At 41.0% G+C, this 22,835-nt stretch overlaps 1 protein-coding gene across 3 annotated transcripts in view; it reads right to left on the reverse strand.

The window, feature by feature from the left end:
* MICAL3 (microtubule associated monooxygenase, calponin and LIM domain containing 3) overlaps window positions 1-22,835 on the reverse strand; it is a 106,641-nt gene that overhangs the window by 17,105 nt on the left and 66,701 nt on the right. For 2 of the 3 annotated variants that reach the window (XM_010142261.1, XM_010142260.1), the window contains exons 22-32: window positions 22,191-22,280; window positions 19,060-19,197; window positions 16,838-16,900; window positions 13,530-13,634; window positions 12,783-12,905; window positions 12,304-12,395; window positions 8,590-10,471; window positions 7,560-7,654; window positions 3,848-3,898; window positions 1,912-2,019; window positions 1,054-1,147 (exon numbers count right to left, since the gene is read on the reverse strand). In XM_010142261.1, the coding sequence (XP_010140563.1) occupies window positions 1,054-1,147; window positions 1,912-2,019; window positions 3,848-3,898; window positions 7,560-7,654; window positions 8,590-10,471; window positions 12,304-12,395; window positions 12,783-12,905; window positions 13,530-13,634; window positions 16,838-16,900; window positions 19,060-19,197; window positions 22,191-22,280 (2,841 nt within the window). The remainder of the gene's footprint in view (window positions 1-1,053; window positions 1,148-1,911; window positions 2,020-3,847; window positions 3,899-7,559; window positions 7,655-8,589; window positions 10,472-12,303; window positions 12,396-12,782; window positions 12,906-13,529; window positions 13,635-16,837; window positions 16,901-19,059; window positions 19,198-22,190; window positions 22,281-22,835) is intronic. The other variant, XM_010142262.1, reaches the window with a different exon arrangement.

Genomic DNA, 22,835 nt, shown 5'->3' on the forward strand with positions numbered 1-22,835 from the left:
TGAACTCACAAATGAAAAATCCAGTCAGATCACAAAACCCACTGAAGTCCTCGAGATTGTTCTCCACACTCGTAGTACCTATTTGCTTTGCTTTAACCACTCAGTCCTGCTGCTTTGGCACACCCTTACGGAGGATCAAACGTACCAAATCCTGGCTGAGTAATAATTGGCGAGAAGTCACAACAGACTTCATCTGGCGAATTGAATCGTTTAATTGAATTCCACGTTCACAGGCATAGCGGTGGCTCTTCAATCCAAGCAACAAGTCGAAGTATTTTTCAAACACCTGTTCCACTGTACCACTTCCGAGCTCAGACCCTTGTAATCAGGTACATAATCCTAGGCCTGTCAGGTACATGCACACTGCTTTTGCCTGTTGGATATCTGACTCTTTGCAACTGAAACCACTTGTTCTTCTAAACCACTATACTACTAGCATTATCTGAACCAAGTACTCCTCCACTCATATGCTTGCCAGATCAGATGGATATTCATTTATTTTAATTTCCTTTAACAGCCTGACATGGATACCTTTCAGTACACGTGTGCATTTCTGCTCTGAACAACTCTGTCGGAAGTAGCCAGTGTGCTGGGCTGTGCAGTGAGGAAGATGTTCTGTGATGGTCCCTTGTAAGGACACTACGTTGATAATCCAACACAATAAAGAAAGCACACACAATTTCACAATTACTTCCTTAACATACATACTGTGACAGCTTTATGTGAATTGCAGCTAGGAAACGCCTGTAATTTTCTAGCTGTAATATCCATCATTATGCAGAAACAATCAGCCATTATTAATAGTTGGATTATTACCTCCTAAGCCTCAGGCAAAGACAAGCGAACTAAGTCTCTGCTGATAGGGAAGTCCCAAAATTAGAAGAAACAGAGGGAAAACAAAGCCTCAAAAAGATAGCAGAAAAGGGAGAATGGATTCACATTGGACTCTAGGCTATAATGGTCCAATTGCCTTTAAAATCCAAGCAGCTATGGACTACTGGACAAGCACTTGATGAAAAAATATTTAAAAGCAAACCAAGTTCTGAAGGATACCTGCTTCTCCCCGAAGGGCCTTCTCCACAGCAACCCCTCTCTCCTCAAGTTGCCTCTGCTTCTCTTCCACTTGTTCAAGCTGCCGCTGGATGATCTGTTCAGAGAAGAATGGAGCAGAACCTCACCAACAGCAATTCTCTTACTGTCTGCCGCACTTATGCAGCACTAAGTGACTTCAGTCAAACCAGCCTTTTCAAAAGCAATTATTTGTATTCAACAATACACTGCTTCAAAAGCTAACTGCACTGCTTCAAAAGCTAGCACGACAGTCCCTTCAGTGACAACATCCTCCCCATTCCCTTACATCCTATCCCTTAGTTTTGCAAACACCTTGATACTCACTTATTTGCTACAACTCCAAACAGCTCCCTAAATGCTGAAGTGGAAGGTGATGCTCGTCAATCAGCTGAAGCCCCTACCTCGAGTTTTAAACAAATCCTATCACTGATAGATGATGCTGGCAGTTTTCCAACAGATTCTCTGATAATTAAAGGTTAATTTGGTAACACTTCAGCCAGCAGCATAATCTAGAAAGCAATGATAGGTGCAGCTTCCTTAGGTGTTATCTGACACTGTTCCATTCAGTGCATGATGCTTCACTCATCTCCAGCTAGAAAGGCATTACGGTCATTATTCTTCTCCCTGTGAAACTATCATGATAGGTTTCAGCCTTTCTTCTCATGTCTGTGACAGGATATCAAATTTGGAAGAGAGAGTAGGAGCAGGAACAACCGTGTAGAAATAGAAGAAAGTTTCATCTCTGAATCCTCCTCTGACACATTCAGAGGAATGTCAGGATCATGGTCCTTTCACATTGAGTTAACTGTCTGCCATGACAAGAAGATTGGGAGACGCTACCTGAGCTCTGTGTAACCTCTTCAGCTCCTCTTGCTTGGCTTGTCTACGGGCAGCTTTCTGTACTCGCCGGGTCAGCTTTGCATTCAGTTCTTCTTCTGTGTAGGCTCTCTGAAGGAAAGAAAATCAGGATCAGATTTCATTTGCATGCTCAGAGGTATGGGGGGAGGGATGGCCAGTTTCTCTTCCAAAATCTCAGAAAGGAGGTGTTCTGTCTTTGCCACGGCTGTGTCAAAAGTCAAGCTTCCTTAGGCAAAGGTGTTCACAGTGCAGTGAGCAACAACTTCAGGGTCAAATCAGGAGTGAAGAAGCATATAAGCCAACTGCAAAGCTGTGATTTTATATAATATCCCACTCCTGTCTTCGACTGATATATGAAACCTCTCCCCAAAGATTAATTAATTTTTATTCTACTTCTCAATAGGTTTAGCCAAATGGATCTAGTTAAATCAATCTGTACCACATATATGGATCATCTTGATTTCATTTTAAAATAGTGTAAAGGCATGTCTACATGAACAGTTACAGCAGTATAAGCTAAGAAATCATTATAGACTAGCGTAGTTGTACTGGTGTTCCCCTCTCCCTATTTTATTCTGGAGCAAAAACATCCATAGCTGGGAGTGATACTGGTATAACTGGTAATGACTACATGTGCAAATTTGTGCAACTTGATTTGGGCCATCAAGAAGGCAAAAAGGTGTTTGAAAACAGAATGACATTCTGATGTAAGATGGGAAATCCCATCTCAGGAGCAACCCCACAAAACCGGCTGGTGTAAAACAGAGCAAACAACCTCTAAACTGAAAGTAGACTATTACAACACCAGAAGCCATCCAAAAGGAGAAAGGCTTTGTTCACAGAAACAGAAAGCTATTTCCTCTGATTCTTTTGTCACAGTGAAACTAGTTTAAAAATAAGTAAGTCTTTGTCACATTCATGAAATGGGGGGGTTACTATCCTATCAGGTGTATCAGCTGGTTGTGTCGAAATCTAGGAGGGCTTCCTCCCACAGGCTTTTAAGAGTGTCAAAGAAACTTCAGAACTGCATTAAGTGAACTACAGCGGAGAAAAGAACTCTCTTCCCACGTACATGTATGTAATCTTCAAGGGACAGCTGTAAACGGATGTCTTCTGCTTTTGGAAAGAGATCTTCTTCATGGATAGTCAACTTTAAGGACAAAATATTAAGACACACCTCCCTGAAATTTGTTTTATCTAGTTACTGTACTGCGGCATTGGTCAGTCTACCTCTGTTTTATTGTTCTCAGTGAACAGAGTTTAAGGTAGGATCTCAGCTCTATTGAAAATCCCTCATATAAATGGTTAGCAAGCAGCATCATTAAAGCTCCAAGTTAACACTTTAGTCTTTCTTTCTTTAAAACACAAAATTCACAATGACACCCAAATCAAAAGCCAAAGTGATAGAGGGTGTGTTATAACACTGTGGTGACTGCAAAGACAGGATGACAACTGCAGAAAGCAGCAACGCTCCTGAAATAGAAATGCAACTTCTGTCTTGTTTTAGCTTGATAGAGAGTTTCACTAGGATTTCAGTGAACTCAACAGTTTTCAAGGGCACTGATAAAAGTGTGACAGTTCACTTCAACTCATATTCTAAGTATTAAAAAAAAATGCGCATACATATTTAATTGCCTTGGAAGCCAATTTGTTCTGAAGCTCATAGATCCTCCACATCACTCTGTACAGTGGTGCATTGCTGTGCACTGATAATCGCATGCATTTTAACCAGACAGCCAATCCGGAGCTTAAGGTAACTCCTACAAAGAATTTGCCGCCTGTGTCTGCTAACATCTCATACATGCACAGTCAGTGTTTGTGATGTTAGTGCACATGTGATGGGTAGCTATGGATTCAATGCGTTAATATGGGGACATGCAATGCAACAATGGCCAACTACTGGGAATGGAGACACTACCTTTGACGAATATGATCTCTTGAATGCCAAGGCGTGTGGTACATAAATCGACTTTAAAGGGGGAATGGTAAAGGGGGAAAAAAAAACAAAACAAAACAAACGTACAAAATGAAGCAAAATCAGTTCAACATTGAAAACAGATGCACAGTAATAAAACAAAGCTGTTTTAAAATGAAACATAAAATTGTGCAAATGCTGAACATGACCCAGACTGATGAAGTACAGGGAACTTCTGTCCTCAAAACCAAGTTTCTAGCACTCTCCTGCATACAACTAGCTTTGGCAGACTCTTTGAAGATACAGACAACTTGGAAACACCTTTTTCTGGAATAATTATTTGGCTTTCATTTACCTATGGTTTTAACGTCCACTGAGCAAGTATGTGTACATACACATACAAAGTGTTGGTTTTCGATTTGAATAACGGCTTACACTGGGGCATTTTCGGTCTGAATTGCCTCAGCCAATCACATGTTACTCTGTCACACAACTCTCCATTTACAATCTGATTTCCAATCTCCCTCCTAGGAGTTGTGTTTATTTCATGGTTTTAAATTATCGTCACTTCATAGAAATGATCACTGGCATTTAACTAACATCATAAATCTTCCTCACTGCTTTGTAACAGGAAAAACATCAGATGGGCTCAGTGTCCTACAGTAATGGAATCTCCCTGTCTAAAAAGAGAGCCTGAGAACCTAGAATACGGAGGAGAAAAGGCAGAGGAAAAAATCACTACTTTCTCTGTAGAAGGACATCCTAGGTTACCCTGTACCTGAAAATAAGGCAAGTAAACTACTTCAGATTTATAAGGGAGGTAAATTTTCCCTGTGCTGTGAACTACGGAGAGCATGGTGCCACTCTGGGTGAACAGCCAGCATTTTGCATTTTTACGTTCAACTAACCCAAACCAGTAACAAACAGAAAGCAATAGAACAACTTCAGTAAAAAGCAAGCTACCTGCAGGAGTAAACCACATGTCTGATCACAACACCACAATTGTATGGGAACAATGACAGACACACACACAATGGCACACACCTATAAACACGAGACCCACGGGGCATTTACATTAGGAATTCTTTACAAGATGCTTCTCTTAAAAGACACCACATTAAACAACACTGAACTAATTTACTGCTGACGACAAAGAACAGACTAAACCGAGCAAGACATCTGGGAAGCAAGCTCATTACAATTACCAAAAAGCAGCACAAGCAGAGTTTCAGTTTAGAGAAGGGGTTCACATAAAAGTTAGGTGGCAATCAGGAAGTCACGTCTTACCCATAATAAGTAGCAGGCAGTTTCTAACTTAAAAAAATTACAACCCCCACCCCAAATCAGTACAAACCCAGTTTTGTCAGTCTTGACAGTAACATTTCTTTTGACAGCAAGGCATTCCAGCATGTGCATGTACATTCTACATCCTTAGACAGGATGCAATAAAACTAGGTAAGTGCAGTTCTCAGATTTGTGTCTTCTAGATAAATTAATTCTCAAAACTATTTTTTAGAAATAGGCAGATACTGAGCAAAAGAATTCTTAATGCAACTTCAGCAACAGCAAAAGGGAGAAAATGAGACACCACTTCCATTCCCTTGGCAGAGCTGGTGAGATATTTCCAGTGTTAGGATTCCAGGCATCTGCCACTGTCACCTATCCCCTCCAATGCTTAGCGATGAGATCATCTTTTTTTTCTGCAAAAGACGTTTTAAATCAAAGTAGCTCAGCACAGAAGAAGAAGTGACCATCAAGGCATACCGAAGTATGAAATCAAGCATGGACCTTACTTAAGCCCTGCTTCCTCCTGAAGGAGCTTGCAAGGCAGAACAACAATTCTGTAACTCTTATCTGAACCCCATGTTGTGTATCTGTCCTCTGCTAGCCACAGGTACCTCATTCTTCTGCATCTCTTGGAAAATGCAGAATTTCTCATGAAACACCTTGAAGGCATGCAAGGAGGAATGGAAGGGGAGAGAAAAAAAAGGGAATAAAAACAAAACCAAAATAATCTTCCTCAGAGATCTAGATCAACTAGGGAGAGAGATTAAGAGAGGTTAAGTACATACAGAAAATTCCGACTTACTTCACATCAACTTCGTCCACCAGCCTTAAATTCATTAGTTATTCTAATTTGTACATACGCATAGAAAGCATTTCTTACAACACTTCAATTTGCAGTACTTTCATAGCTTTGTCATCTGAGCCAAGTATCGCTCAGAGAGATCTTGACAATTTGAGACTGATCTGTGGACCCTGGATGACAGGTTTGAGACAGGAGGCACAGACCACTGTCTCTGTGACACTACCCTCTCAGGTACTCTCTTCACCAGAAAGGGACAGTGGGAACACATTTTCATTCTGCAGTACCAGAAGGGCCTTAAGTGTTCTGTGGGGTCAATGAAATCTCTACCTATTCCTCCAAACTTCGCAAACTCTGCCTAGCAGAGTTTAGCTCCTCTCACGAATAAAAGAGTTCTTCCTTGTTACTGTGAGTGAGCAGTTCCTTACATTTTTCACTTATTCTTGCATTAAAAGTGCCATCCTAAAATTGAAAAAAATAGTTTTAAAGCAACTAACTTAGGCACTTAGCTCTCACTATGTATTTTCCACATATAAATATGAGCAAATAAACTAAGAGTGTTTTTCTCTCTGGGCTTTTATGGAGACACTCTGGTGTCTCCTTTTTCCTCCTCAGTAACTTCCTTAAAGCACCATTAAAAGTGGAACTATTTTGACTAGAAAGCCATTGATATGTCTTACAATATGACATTATAGCACTAGCTAGGGAAGGTTGGTCAGGAACAAGTAATAGCGCTGCCAGAAGAAACAGAGTTCATACCAGACCACACTGGAATGGAAACACCAGGCTAAGACCACCCACTGTATACCGGCATTTCACAGGGCCTCACTGCTGTGTATTCCAGCTTCACAGTTGTGATCTACTCACACAGACATATGGAAATACTCAGCAAAGGACTCAAGGATCTTAAGGGTCTTTTCCGACCTAAAGGATTCTATGATTCTGTAATTCTAAGTCCTTAGTGACAACAGGGGTCAAAAATGGAAGAAACAGTTGATGGCTCATCTTTTCTCCAAAAAGAGAAGGTACTAAGTCCGACCGTACACATCATCTTCTCCCAAGAAAAATAAGCGAATCTGCATGAAATGCAGAACTGCAGCCTGTAGCTTACCTCTTAGCTGATGATCTCTCTTGGCTACGTTCTTGATGTTTGCAAAAGGACATTCCTGTCTGTAGTTTGCTTGGAAATCTATCACTTCAAACTATCAAAAAGGCTGGTAAAACAATCTCATAAAATCGGACTCTTACAAAAAGTGAGAACTATCTCATTGTTATCTTTCTGCAATAACATTAGAGCCAGTGAAATTCACTCTTCCCACAGTTTTCTGGGGTGTTTTCTGTAGATCATGCTCACAGGGACAAAATTCACTATTCTGACTGAGATATTTGTTGTAAAGTAAGATTACAGTAAGACAACAGATCCTTCCTATAACAAGAGTGGGGAATAGCTTGCAATTGTGAAACCAACTTATTTTAGGCAGAACAGTCAGCCACCTTACAGAAGAACCTGTTCCATGGAAGAAACAGTAAGAACAAAAAAATTAACTATCTGAGTTTCTGATATGGTTCTCTGAGCCTATGATCTACACGATGCTGGATCCATCTAAAACGCATTTCCCATCTGCCTACCTCTCGCTTGGATTTCTGAGAGGAGCGTTCCAGAATATCATCGCTGGAGAGGTCAGAGTCCTCTGAGAAACTCAGGTGTTGACGGAGCTGCAAATCTGAGAAGTCAGGAGTAAAAAGGAGAAGTTAGAAAAGTGGTTACTGTTTTTTCTGTAAATATTTCAGAACTCAGTTGTAAGTTGTTTGATTGTGCTTCAAAAATACTTAGTCCTTTTATGCCAGTCTCAGTTGCTTCGCTTGGGATTACAGAGCGATCAGAAAAGTACTGCTCCACAAAATGATCTGTATTAGTTAAAAGCTTCATTCTAAGAAAGCATCACTTTCTGCAAACGCTATTAAAAATAACGGTCATGATTACCCCTTTGTACCGTGTCAATGCCCTCACCACAGACAGAGCACTTGGGTGACAGCAGCTGGCACTATTTTGGCTATTTGCACAAGGCCAGAGAAATAGAACACGTTCACTTTTGATCATATTTATGGCTAACTTATTTACGGTATCACAAGTGGCCAGTAAACATCTCTGCCTGCACCTGGTGGCATGTGAGAGATTTACATGAGGCTGCAGAATCCCCACTTCATAGATCAGCAGAGTCATCAGATCACTGAGAACACAGGAGTAACTGCATCTCTGCAGCCTTCAGCATTCATGGAACCAGGTTGAAAGAAAGAGAATAGATCACCCAAGGAAAAGATGAAGATCAGATTTAAAATAGAGAAGAAATGTCACAAACAACTGATTCCAACAAGCAGTGCTGATGTCTCAAACCAGTCTAAGGCAGAAAGCAGATGTGCCTCATACATATCGAGAATGAAGCTATTTAAGGATCCATTTTCAGAGGCATATCAACTAATTCTGTCAATATGCAAACATACTGTTCTAGTTGCTAGCACTTATCTTGATCTGCCCATTTCACACCGGGGAGCAGTGTCATTCAGCACGGTAGCTGAATGACAAAGTATGCCAAACGTACTTCCAGGGAGACCTAGGCGTAGGAAAAGCACATGCTGGAGGGGCACGTATCTATTATACCTGCAGCTGTAATAAACGGAGAAGCTTTGTGCTTGCCAGAATCCACAGTGGCACTACTTGAGGGCGTACTTGGGCAGGATTTGTCATCAGTCTTTTTCTTCTTGTCTTTCTTATACCCAGAGAAAACAGACTTCCATAATGACCTAGGCTTTGTTGCTTCCTCTGTCCCACCACTAGATTTGTCAGAAAGCCTGCTGTCATTTTTGGATTTCTTCTCCTTTTTGTTCTTACGAGGTGAGAAAAGAGAAGTTCTTTTCTTACTCTTTCCACTGGAGCCTTCTGAAGAGGTGACAGACCCTTCAGGTCCAGCCACATCAGCAGCAGGAGTGAAGAACTTCTCACTAGTATCATCATATTTTCGTGTGGATCCCTCTGCTATTTTCAAGGCCAGATGCTTTGGAGAGTCATAAAACAACTCTTTGGTCTTCAAAGGCATAGAAGATGCCTTTCGTGCCCTTGTGGCCTCTGCAGCAGCAGCTGCAGCCATCTCCATATCTTTCATCTTACACAACTGTTTGGCCATGGCATCACGCAGTGCTTGGCTTCTGACAGACTTCTCTCTGGCTCTCATTCTTTCTTCAGCAAGCTCCTTAGCCTCCGCAGAAATTTCAGGCAACACTCTCTTCTTTTGGCTAACCGCTCCTTCCATTGAGGGTGGGCCACCATTTTCTTTGACCAAGGGTAAACCACTTTGACCAAGTGGTTTCTCTGGCCTTGGCCTACTGGTAGGAGGTGTAAAGAACTTCTCATGAAGGCTTGAGTCCTCTGTCCTGTCATCATATGTGTCTTCTACATCATCAGCAAATGGAATCTCATCCACACTCTCTGCAAAAGACTTCCGCACATCATCTTTTTTGGCCTCAGTTGACTCTTTGGAAGCTAAGGCCGGCTCACGGCGTGGGGGAACAGGAGGTGTTGATGCTGGTGTTGGAGGTGATCTGGTTTCAACCTCATTCTGCCAGGCTGCTTGATACCTCTTTCTACGCAGAGTGGCTGGTTCTTCACCCTGAGGAGGTGGTGGTGGTGGACTTGATGGAGGAGTCAGCATGGTAGAGTCAGAAGTGTTAAAGCTCTGGCTAGCCATAGTTTTCATGTTAGACGAGCTCTCCTGAAGGCCAAGTCCAGAACTGCTGGATACATCTCTCCTTACTTCACTGGTAATCTTTAGCTCTTTCTCTGATGGAGATTTTGGAGTGAGCAGAGAAATCTGCTCATTTTCTAACTTGGACAGTGCCTGTCTTCTTGGAGCAGGCTGGGGTTTCACAAGAAGGATCCTTTCATCCCCTGAAATATTCTCTCTATTAATTGTCTTCAGAGGAGTTGTTTCAAGGGCAGATACAGTAAAGTTTGTCTCTGAGTGTTTGTTTCTGTCTACTGGGGTGAGCCCTAAGCTCCTCCGGATTTCAGCACTCTTCATCCAGAACTCTTCCACAAGGTTACTCCGTTTCAGGGCTTCTTCTGCAGTAGTAGGGCTCCTCAGTTTTTCCACCTCACTGTCCTGGCCCCTAAGGACCAGTTTGGCTAAAGGAGTAGATGTTAAGGCTGGGACGGGTTGGAAACATACTGGAGGCTCCACTGGGGATGGAATGGATGTTTCAGCAGAAGGCAAAGGCTGAGAACAGATAGGCGTTTGAGCAGATGTTGGAGATGAAGCCAACGTTGGTGCCACTGTCTGAGACTCCACTAGTGATGTAGGTGTGATGGCTTCTGGTGACGCAACTAGCTGGGATAACACTGGAGATGGCGGCACCAAAGGGCTCTTAACTTTCCTGTCTTTGGTAATTTCATCCTTTGGTCCTTCAGGAATGAAAGGCTCAGGAAAAAAGCGTGCCTCTGGAGATTTTATTGCATGGGATATTTCAGCCAGGGGATCTTTTACATCCTATTAAAAAAAAAAAAAGCAAAATTAAAATATTAATAGTTACTGGGCACATTAGGATTTTTACACTTAAGATTTTTTTTTTTTTTTTTGCTTTTAACAAAGTTAGCAATAAGGAAACCATCAAAGTATCAAAATATCAGAAATCCCACACATGGCATCCCATTTGCAGACCTGGATTGAGAATCATGCATGGTTCATTGTTCTGCCCCACTGTATAAGCCATCCTTTGCGGAGAGATTTCATCCAGGGGATCTTTTACATCCTATTAAAAAAAAAAAAAAGCAAAATTAAAATATTAATAGTTACTGGGCACATTAGGATTTTTACACTTAAGATTTTTTTTTTTTTTTTTTGCTTTTAACAAAGTTAGCAATAAGGAAACCATCAAAGTATCAAAATATCAGAAATCCCACACATGGCATCCCATTTGCAGACCTGGATTGAGAATCATGCATGGTTCATTGTTCTGCCCCACTGTATAAGCCATCCTTTGCGGATGACAACAAGGCAAATTTAATTTTTAGAAAAAACCCCACTAAACTGAATTCCAGAAATCCATTTCTATCTTTTCCCGCCCTCCCTTCGAGTCTTCGGTTCTACGTATTGTGGTGGTCCCTTGTCTGGACAGATTTGATGCTAGTCTCTCCAGCTCTCATCAGCACAGCACTTTTTGCTGGCTAGCATCTGCTGTAACGTTTTGTTAAAGCAAGGGGTGCCTTCTCTGTCAAGAGTAAATTAGGCTGCAGTTCCCTTGACCCTCAATAGTCTGAGAAGTCGTGGTTTTCATTTCCTACATCCAGACGGCCATATAACTCAGTAGCACAAGCCATTGTTTTACAATTTAACCCTTTGGCAGTGAACTCCTCTGATTGATTTCCAGCCTTATTCTTTCCAATGACATCTTTTGCATGAGCTTTCTTTCAAATGCAGTTTGGTTTAACTGACACAACCATTACAGCATGAACCTCTCTATTTGTGTGCTTGTGTGACACATATTAAACACTCAGGTCTTGAGTACTGTGATTAGGCACTAGCAGAATCATTATACAGTCCTAAAAAAACCAACCCTTAATATTAATAGAAAGTGAATGTTGTCAGCAATCACTGTAGGCAAACCAGCCTTATCCCATAATGTTTCCATTGTAAAAGTAACTGGTTTATGACAAAATTCTCTAGGATAAGGTCTAATATTTTAGTTCTTTCTTAGAAAACAAACACTTGGGAGGGAAACATTTGACTTGGACATTTTAAGGGTCATGTACTTCCTACTCTTATACACCAGTAGCTGGAAACATCATAGAAGGCTTGCCTGCTGAGTCCAGGGCTAACAACATGACGTCATTGACATGTCTCTCCCTTAAGCTGAACTATGTTGCTACGCTGGAATAAATAAGCATTGCTTGGGTTACTCCTAAGTAATACAAATATAATTTTGAATTGCAACTGTACAGAATCTGCTTTTGGTACAGAAAAGATGGCCAAACCAGGATCAACAGGAAATGCCTTACTCTTCACTCTCTTATACATTATATGTATTATATCTCTCTTGTTAACTGCACTCTAAAATTAAAATTTCCTGTATAATTATTTTTGAGGTTTTGAGATAAGAACTTGCATGTCTGTGACAGAACTACTCCACTCTGAAGATAGGAAAGAAAGATAGTACATTACTTTTTAAGTCTAAGTGAAGTCAGATTTTAAGAAAATCAACATAAATTATAGAGACAGAAAAGGAAGAAAGCCCACTGCTGTCAATCCTCATTAGATTATCCAACAAACTGTTCCACTGAACTACAGGTAGTAAGCAGAAAACTTCAAAAATTCCCTTTTACCTCTATTTGCTTTGCTTCGGGACTTTCAGCTGGAGACAGAGGAAGAACACTGTCACTAGATGACCGGATAGGGATGGATGGCTTGCATGGCTCTAGGGAAAGCAAAAATGTTTCCAAAAACATTTGAGACCATAATATTCTAATATTTAGTGTTACACACAGCAAGTAGTGACAAATTTCTCAGCTTTTTACAAATTCTAGGTTGGACATCTGGAACATAGACAAAAGAATTTAAATGTCCGAGATGCTATGAGCTTTTTAACGTAAAGAAAAACAAGTTAGATGGGTTCTCACATTTTAGGAAGCTATAGTTAATGGTTTCAGATCGTTCTTCAAATGTTAATGCAAGCACTACCTTGCCTCTGAGAGTAGTGAGATGGTTCCAATCCTAGAGACTGCCTTCTCCTGACAGCCAATACATGTATTGGCTATCTCAAATGCAATTACAATCATTCAAACACTGATGGGAAAGCTATTACCTTCTGACACAGGGCAAGAAGAACCTTCTGCTGCTTCTTCATCTTCAGAGACTTTTAGTTCTGGCTCTTCTATGCCTCCTTGATGTAAGCGAAACTCTGCTTCTGCATCAGATGGGATGTCATCTGATCACGGATGGGGCGGGGGAAAAACCAAGATATCTCAGATACAAGTCCATCAGGACGTCTGTTTATTATTTTAAGATCTTTCATTCCTTTCTGTTCACGCAGTGCTGATCACTTTCATAACCCAAACACCTAAATGTTTCACTCTCTTTTTTGTGTGTGCTTCAGAGTTGTTTAAGGAGAAAAATGATGGACTATTAGAACAAATTACTGAATTTGTAACTGAAGTCATACCTTACCAGTTTTCTGGGAACTTTTCAATGTTTTCTGTCATATGCAATTCATTTTACACTAGCAAGGGAAGATTTCTGGCATAATATTGTGGACTTCTCACAAATTCACTTCTATTTCTACTATTCAGCAAGATTAGAACTGAGTACAGACAGGCGACCAAGTCCTCTAGTTAGCAGGTGGTGAGAGGACACAAGAAATTTATTCTACAACCCATGTCACTGTGGTTCTTCTGTTTCTTTTTGTCCTTCACTCCTGGTTCCCTCTTGACTATTTGAAACACTTACATCACTAAAACTAAGATCAGGTTTAAGTACCCTTACACAAAGTATTTTCTGCCAACACAGTTCTGTTCACGTTAATAGGTTTAAATGATGCATGGTGGTAACCTACCATCATCCAGCTCTGCACCTGTGTCTCCCTCTTCACCTGCTTGCCCTTCTGTGTCTGCAGGCTCTGTGCCCAGCTCATCTTCCACATCATTATCCTCACATGGAGCTAGAACATATTCAGATATTGAGAAAAAAAAAAAGGAAAAAAACCCCCCAAAACTATAGAATGAAAAAGGTTCTAGATTGAACTGTACCAACAGTTTAAAGTGGAGATATTTATTAATTACTGCCAAAACAAGAAATCCTGAAATGTGTCACCTGGAAAGACATCTATGGTGAAATGATACTTCCAGACTCCAGTGAATCAAAGAACGCCTGCCATTGAGGAGTCTTCAAGGCATTTGCAGTGAAAGCAGCAAGGGCTTTCCTGAGCAACAGGCCTTGTGAAAAATTAAACAAGAAGGGGTCTGGGAGGACATCAAACTAGAATAAAGTTTACTGTTCTTCCAGAAAGATTATTTTTTTTATACCACACCAGAACAGTTACCACCACTTTATAGCATATGCATATTAGGTGAAAGCTGAAATCTCACAATGTACCACAACTGTTTATCTTGAAATTGAAACAGGCTTTTGAGGGTCTAAGCCAGAGATGGAGTCTAGCTCTGAGATTGATTGTTATTGCATTTGGAAACTGTTTAACTATGTATAGCTTCAGTAGTCTTTGGTAAAAGGGTCTAAGAGACTTGATATGCTGTGTAAGTAACTAGGACACAAATTTTTAAGAGGTATTTTTAAGTAAATAGAAAAATATATTTAAAACTTTCTTTTCTGTTAGAGATCATATTTTTATTTGCTGGGTTGACAGAAAGAAAAGATTCTTGAATTTATGGCTCTGAAAAGGGCATTTGACATTCCTAATTGTGACAGGATTTAATTACAGGAGGAGAGACAAGACCAAACTGTGGGACCTAAATTTTATTATTAAATGATACTTTTTCCAAAAACCTAAAGCTTAAGGACTCTGTGTCCTATCTCTAGTGCTGAGAATTAATTATTTGCCTAAGGTGGGTTTTTTTTGTCAAACATTTTCATGAAAATTTAAATATAAAAAAGAAAGCTCTTCCAGGTTATTTTCTTCCGCACGGCAGAGTCAGTCAACTACATTTTTAGATTTGTGCAGTGAGTTCACATCTGTTCATGTTCAACAACATGCAGCTATTTAACTCTGTTGTATATCCTATTGCAAATGCACACACAATCAGCATGTATTATTATGCACAACATTTGCTAATTATACACGTAGGATATGATCTTATAACAATTACAACATATATTTATAATTTTCTCGGTTGCACCTACACTGGAAAACTAAGTGGTACAAGGCTCTAGACCTGAATGTATACGGTGACATACTGTAACCTTTAGGAGGGCTCCTGGCACGACTCCCAGCAGGCAGTTCCCATGGTAAGGCTGCTTCCTGTAGGTGGTCCGGAGACAACCCTCTGATTCTGGATGGCAAAAATATTTAGCCATATGGGAGTGATTCATGCTGTGACAGCTCTGTTCTGAGTCAGGGAGTACGCCCTCATCCTTTTTGTTTAGTAGTGACAATGTGGCTTTTGGAACTGTACCGTTTATATGCTAGTATTGCTAACTAAGACAACCGTGAAAACAAAACAACCCTCCCTAAAACTGAGGTCTTGCAGCCTCTCCTCTTTCTCTAATACAGGTTCTTGCTTATTTCAAACTACGGCCTTCAGTGGGTGGTTTGTCTCCTTCCTTCAACCTAAGAATTCACCTTTTCCATGATTTTCCCCTCTGTAGTATTCAGACAGACAAACATATGGGCTAGTTTATTTTCTGTCAGCTGCTGTGAAAATACAGTTACACTTTTGTGTGATAAAGCACTGGCCTATTCCCATGTGTCAGAGGCTTACAAAATTCATAATCTTACAGAGGTTGAGTACAGGAGACTGAATTATGTGGCAAAGTCTAGACTGCCCACAGGGGCATTTACGAACTTACTGAACAAAACCAAACTGTGTCCCAGTCTGACTGATGCTTAGGTATGCAGCAGCTTATGTTATCTAGGAAATAATAATGTCATGGGATGAGTAATCATAATCAAAACTTGCAAAAATGTAACTCTGCTGATAGGAGTATCTGATACCACCGTTCTTATGTGTGTCTTCAGATCCAGAAACCATCACTTGACATGACACACATAGGGAGTGTTGGGGAAAGAGGAGAAAATAAATTCTTAAATAGGTTGGTACACAAAACTCGACAGAAGATTACAGATGCATAGATAAGTAACAACTCTGTGCAAAGGTGGATCCCATTTTGAGGGACATGGGGAGCTTGCAGGTGGCTGGTTATATTATACGTATACTGTGCATATACATATATGTAGTTAGGATAAGGAGCAAGAGGCCAAAAGCTGTCACACAATAACTCAGAAGCTACACACTATGGAAGCCAGAAACTGGGATCAGTTCTTGGTTCATCTCAGCTAGCAGCTGTGAGCAGACTGCATTGTGTACAGACATCTTGTAAACACTGCTGCCTTGCCAAAGCAGCAGCAGAAGCAAAGTTTTATAGGCAAGCTATTCTGATGTGCCAAAGCAACTTAGCTGCAGATCAACTACCTAAGCCACAAACTACTGCTGTTCCACTGATTTAGCTATCTTCACTACTTTACACAAATTTATTCCCTTACTCTAATCCCAGAATCTTCATGCTCTTCGGTTTTGTAATAGAGATTAGAGGACCACATAAAAAAAAGCAGCTGAGCTCTACCACCCTTCAACTTTCCTGAGACTTTCCTAAATAACATGAAGCCCAAGTCAAAGGACACAAGACAGCCATTGCTATTTCTAAAGATCCCATCTTCAATCTTATTCTTCTTCCTTGTTTTCTTCACCAGATAGCTAGAGCTTGCGGTTGCTACAGAGAACTGCAATTGTTTTAAGCACTCTCTGTTACTTAATCTTCCGACTGCAAGAAAGCCTCATGTTCTTTTAGTCAAGGAGCTAGGGGAAGAATAACTGGTCCAGTCTTCAGTTTACAAAGCAAATCGAAACACCCAACTAGATTCCTCCTTCTACTTTACTGCACCCAAGATAACCTCTCTGTTCAGCCTGCCTTCTGAAGGTTTTCAACAAATGTTGAGTTCATGCAAGAATGGACTGTCTGAGCAAGGCGTGCATGCACACTTCCCCTTCATCCCTCCCTCCCCATCCAGTCATGCAGTAGCGATAGGGCCGTAAGTTCCAGGGTTAAAGTACCAGCTCAGCCGCTGAAGGCATGGAGAAGAGACGGGCAGGGTTATTGTGCATTGGAATACATAGAACATCACCAAACTACCTCCAGGGACCGTCTCCAGCCACGCCTGTACCGCCTCATGGCGTACGGAGGGAAGGTCGGATGCTGAATTTAAAAAACAATAAATTGTAAGAGATCAAAATTAGACCATTAGTGAGCGTCTAAAAAAGAAGAGTGACAAAGGGAAATTTTTCAGTAGCACATACAGGAATAAAACCAATGAGACGTTAAGCAATAGATTCCAGGTTTGGGATTTAAATCAAGATAACATACAAATGTCAGGGGCCTAATCTTCCTTTAGGATCTGTAATGTTAGAGAAAATACAGATGGCACAGTGAGAAAAACACTGCACTTGACCAGCAGGTTGCTGCCACTTGAAATTCTGTAGAGGAGGGAAACTAAGAGATGAAAGAGCTGAATAACAAGAGGGGCAGTCCTAATCGGCGTGTGTCCCAGAACCCGTGCTGCCTGGGGGCAAGTGCCAGCAGACGGAAGAGCACCCAAAGCGGAATGAGAAGGCCTTCTGTATATGATCATGCTCTTCCAGGCTTTCACACCAAACCCTATCTCTACTGCTACTGACGGGCTCCCAAAACACCTCCTATGACAGAAAGCATCTCAGTCAGGAACAAGTTTGCCTATTGAGCCAGGGTTGAAAACTTACAATGTATCTACAAGTACTTATTTGCAACAGCTCTTTAAAACACCAAACTGCTGATATGCCTACACACATCTGTACTGCGTGAAAAGTAATCGAAGCAGATGGTCTGTTGATCGGGATCTATTGTCCTACCTAGTTTGCTCCAGTTTTAGGGGAAGGAAAGGATCATCTTTTGCTAGCAGCTGTACCAATACGCTATGTCGAAGTAGGAATTATAAAACACAAATTAGAAGAAAAATTTGGAAACTATAGTGATACAGACCTCAAGCAGAAAGTAAAGTAACCTTAATCATAGTAAGCTTAAGAAACTGGGTTAACATTTTTTACTTAGTGTTTTTAAATGTTAAGCAACTAGTCCAGCAACACTGAATATTACAGAGAGTTGAACACAGCCTGTTTCTGTGATTGCAGTGGGAAAGCAACAACCATCTCTTATTTGCGGAGAGCAGACTTCACACCAGAAAACCCCAGTGCATTCTATATACTGCAACTATATTCACAGCCACACTGATCTGGAACTGTGTATCAAGTCGGACTAAGACTGAAAACAAAAGAAAACAAACAACCCAAACATCTAGAACTACAAGGAAAAGATAATTATCTGGAATGGAATATGATCAGGCAACATGAGGTAAAGGTCTAGGCTTTTTTAATAGAGATCAGTCATTAACTTCATTTCACATTTGCTGTAAAAGCCACCCCTTCCTACAGCATACTTATTCCCTCTACAATTCTGGCACAAGGATTACAAACTCTGAGAGAAGACCACTACTCATCAACTGCATAGTTAACTTTTATTAAGCCTAGGCTTCTTCAGATGTAAAGCCCCTATGACATACTTACCTTAAGACATGCTGTGATGTAGTCTAGAATAAGGTCAGCAGGGTCTGCTGGAACGTACTTACAAGAGAGCTAGACTATTGGCATTTTCCCCTCTCTAAAGTTTTCCTTCATGTAGCTGGCAACTCACAAATGTCACACCTCACTTTAAAAAATAGATATACTTTCAAGTTTAAACACAGGGAGACAAACCCACCACTGATCAGATTTGCAAGCCCTTTGAACACCATCATTTCCTACTAATACCAGATGCAGTTACACACTTTGAAAAGCAGCAACAGAGGAATATGATCGATACCAAAGTTGACTCTGTTCAGTCTTTGCTGTAGTAGCTACACAACATAGCTCTTCAGCTTTCCCTAAGGAGGCATAGAGACCTCACTGCCACAAAAAGCATGTGACAGCTTCTATTACTGTCCCTAAAGTCAGTTACTGCGGGCTAATTGCCAGCACTATCAAATCATGTGTGTAGTTAGGAAAAATGCTTTGGAGTCAAAGCAGGCAGACAGACAGGTCAGAAGTCACACCACCACTCAGAGCTGAGAAAGAAATAATTTTAAGGAGACAGTGACCTGAAAAGCAAAATGTTTAACCAAGTGTAATTTCAGTGTAATTTGAAATTAGTTCCTTTCAGTCACTGATGACCCTGCTGAAGTACACTGCTCTTGAAGGGCGCAGAAGCAACAGAGTTAAACAGCTGCAACCATGATCCAGGAACTGACAGCGCAGGGCTTGGGAGATTACCTCTGCTTGCAAGATTACCTCTGGAGGTGGAGGACTTTGAGGTTGGGATCATTTTTTCCTCCTCCTCTTTTTCACGGATGTGTGTCCAGTGCACATCTGCCAGGATCTCCAGAGGATCAACAGGATTTACAATCTGTTGCAGTCTAAGGTTTCCAGCTAGCAGGAGGAGGGCATGACATACCAGGTTGTTGGCAGGGTGTATGAAAGACAGGGAGGAAAAGATGGGAGAACAGGGCAAAGGAAAGGTAACACATCATAGGAAAGAAGAAAAGAAGAAAATAAAATATTACTGGCTAAGATCAGCTTGCAAGACAGACAGAAAAAGCTGAGCATTGTGTGTGCACGCATACACCAGTACAGCACTCCTCCTACTTCCCATCAAAGCTGAATAATGCCATTCCAAAGAGATGCTCTTAAAAACATCGTTGTAGATTATCTCTGTTGCAAGCAGCTTTACTAAAATCAGAGACATTCTCTGGGTGTCCAACAGTACGTGGTACGTAAATACCAATTTAGCAGAAATTTCCAGCTCCTTCAGCCTATTCATGATGATTATTGTTAAAGGCAAAGGACAATCTGCATTTTAGTTTGATGCACCAAAACAAAAGGCCTTTCATTCCCTACTATTAGGTTAAGCAGTCCTTTCTATGCTGCACACGTATTTCTTCGTGAATTAAATTACATGGTGGATCTCAGTTTCACGCGTGTATGAACACGCTAACTTTAGCACCGAAAACACTACTTTGTTTACTCCTACTCTTTTTTTCTGACTTATTCAAAGGGTAGAATTTTTTTCTGAAGAATAACAACATTTTCATTATGACTTAACAGCCTCCTACCTCCTCGGAAGGTGCTTATGGTCAATCAAATTAATTTCTTTACTCCTCAATCACCTGCCTACACAAAGCTCAGCTACTTACTGAATGTCAAAGGGAACAATGGGCACCTAAAGCAACTGATACACAGCTTGACTGCTGCAGAATACCCATCTTTGTAGCATCTATTCTGAGGTATTATATTCATAGACTGTCTCTATTGCTATCTGCTATGGGACTATCGCTCAGGTTTTATTTACCCCAATAAAATAACTCATTCTATGCAGGACAGGTGTTCAGCATCTTCAGGAGTGGTCTTCAAAAGCAAATGACTCATCCTGAAAGGAAAATGCCAACTTTGTGAAGTAGAAAGTAAATTTTCACAGCAGCTGGATTACTGCTGACTAGGGCAAAACACTGTTTCAGCAGTGTAGAACCTCAAAAGCAGTTAGATTTTCATACGGTGCACTAGTGTTTGAAGGAAACAAGAAACACTAGCAGCATTTAGAAGTTGTACTCATTATTTCCTGCTGTCTAGTTTTAACGAAGTTCCTTCCTTTTTCCCCAGCGTGACAAAGTGTTTGGGACCTCTGTTTCAGGAATCACTATCTGTGAGATTTGGCATCAAAACTGCAGAAGAAACAGGCAAAAAGAACTGCAGAAAGGACAGGATCACCAGATGGTTATTGATGGGAAAAAGGGTTCAGACACACAAACTCAAATGCAGAGCAGGATTCACAATTTAGCCAAGTATTTAGCAGCTTTGTGTCTCTGTTGCGTCATCAAAGAGTTTTTGTATCAATTAGCACAACCGCATGGTCTGCCGGAGCTACTGGACATCCTGCAGGGACAGGAGCCTGGGCTCTTCTCACGTAGTACCAAAGCGCTTGCATGCAGGCCCCAAGATGAGTAGAGTTAGCATTTGCATTGTCACATAAAATTCTGCGTTAAAAGGTTTAGGTTTGCCAGCAATGGCTGAGAAGTATATAGTCACTCAGCAAGGCTTGGAAAGAGCAGGTCCCACATGATCTGCATGTTTTAAAATTTATTTTTCTGGGATTTAGACCACTGTTACATACACACCTTGTGCTACTCCAGAAGTCTCTAAACAGAGGCCTGAGCCTGTCCTGATTAGAACATGGGTACTTCTCAACTTTTCCAGCAAACAAATAGCAGCACAGCCAGCCTTGAAGGACTATGGCTTGGCTAACAGGCAAACCTAATGTTTCCTTGAGGTCTAAATGTTTGAGAATTCCAGATGACACCTACATAGCCTTCCCTCAAGGCTGCCTGAAAAGCTTTGCAGGAAGTTGGACGTTACTCACACTTACATTTGGAAAGATAGCTCTCTTTTCCAGTTCCACTGTAGCACCTATCAGCATTATATAAGCAGTGGGCAGACTCAATGGTTAATTTGAAACGGAATGAGAAGCCACCTGCAAATTAAGTCCTTAACAGTCAGTCTAACACTAGCAACTGTAACAGGGGGAACTTCTTCAGTTATGTTTTTCAGCCATCTTACTTCTCATTCTTACCATCAGAAAAGTTAAACTGGAAAAAATAACACCTCTTTTTTCTTTTTTTTTTCCTAAAAAAAAAGTCAGAAGCTAAGCCACAGTGGTTACAACCATAAGCTGCAAAATATGCAGTGTGACGACCGCATATGCCCTCTTACCTTCAACAAGGCACTTGGATTTTCCTCTTATGTGTTCTGGGTCTAATGAACCATATTGAGGAATAAGGGATTAACAAGCTATTAGGACTAGTGCTTCAAAAAATCCAACCATCAGAATTAAACCACAAGAGAGTGCATCATGGAAAATAATACAACCAGTTAGACTGGAATATCAGATTAATTTTATGCCCATTATACGACTAGGAAATCTTGAGGGAATGCTGCAGCTTGACTAGCTTCCCCCCCAGACTCTCCTCACAGACACACACTCACAAAGAAAACAACAGAAAAATGCAAGTTTGCATATTTCTCATGTGTTCCATGTCTCTGACATATTGCACAGGTGCAATTAGTCCATGTACAGAACAAACCTGAAACTCCTAAATACATGGGGGCCACTCTTCACACACTCTACAGTAGCAAATCATCCAGGCTTTCTAGATATCCTGAGGTACTTCCTCTTTTTATTAAAACCAGTGGCCATGTCAGACCTGATATATGGCACTTAGACCAGGAGATGAACATCAGCTACCAAATCAGTTTTTAGGGAGCTGGTAAAGCAATTAAATAAAACACTGAAAGTTCTCATGTGGGACCTGCTCTTTAAAACATTTCCCCGCTCCTTAGGGGAAATGGAAGTGGAGATTGTATACGGGTACCTTTGAATGTACCCGTGTCCTCTTCATTTGAGAGACGCTGAAGCCAGTGGCCTTGCTGCAGCTCTTTCTCCCAAGGGCAATACTCCCCCTCTACAGCAGAGGGAACCACACATCCATATATAACACCAGACACACGTGTACACACACAAGCAATGGAGAGAAAGAGAAAGAGAAATGACAGAATCAGAGAGAGACACTGTCTGGAAATCCAGCAACTGCCTGTAATTCCACTGTATTCACAGTGTCTGACAGGAAAACTGCTTGAAAGACACAAGGTCTGTCCAAGAACACCACAGTTTAACAGACTGAACATACAACATGCATGTTACCGTATTTAAAAACCAGTCCTGACTTGCACAGACTTCAGCTACGGAGACACAGCTCCTGTGCTGAAAAAGTAGCCAAGCGGCCTGCTAAGATCATCAACAACACTGCCACAAAGACTCAAAACCCTGAATTTCTGCTTGCATTAGGCAGCCAAAGACATTTATGAAGAAGCTTTTTGGAGCCTAGTAGTCTTCACAAAAGAAAATGTGAGTACAGAGACAAAGACAAAATCAGCAAGAAATTTGGCATGCTGGTGAAACAGTGGAAGCATGTCTATTTTTAGCACAAACTTTGCATTTTGATGACTGAGACAAAAAC

The sequence above is a fragment of the Buceros rhinoceros genome, unplaced genomic scaffold, assembly GCF_000710305.1.
Source record: "Buceros rhinoceros silvestris isolate BGI_N320 unplaced genomic scaffold, ASM71030v1 scaffold4348, whole genome shotgun sequence".
NCBI lineage: Eukaryota > Metazoa > Chordata > Aves > Bucerotiformes > Bucerotidae > Buceros > Buceros rhinoceros.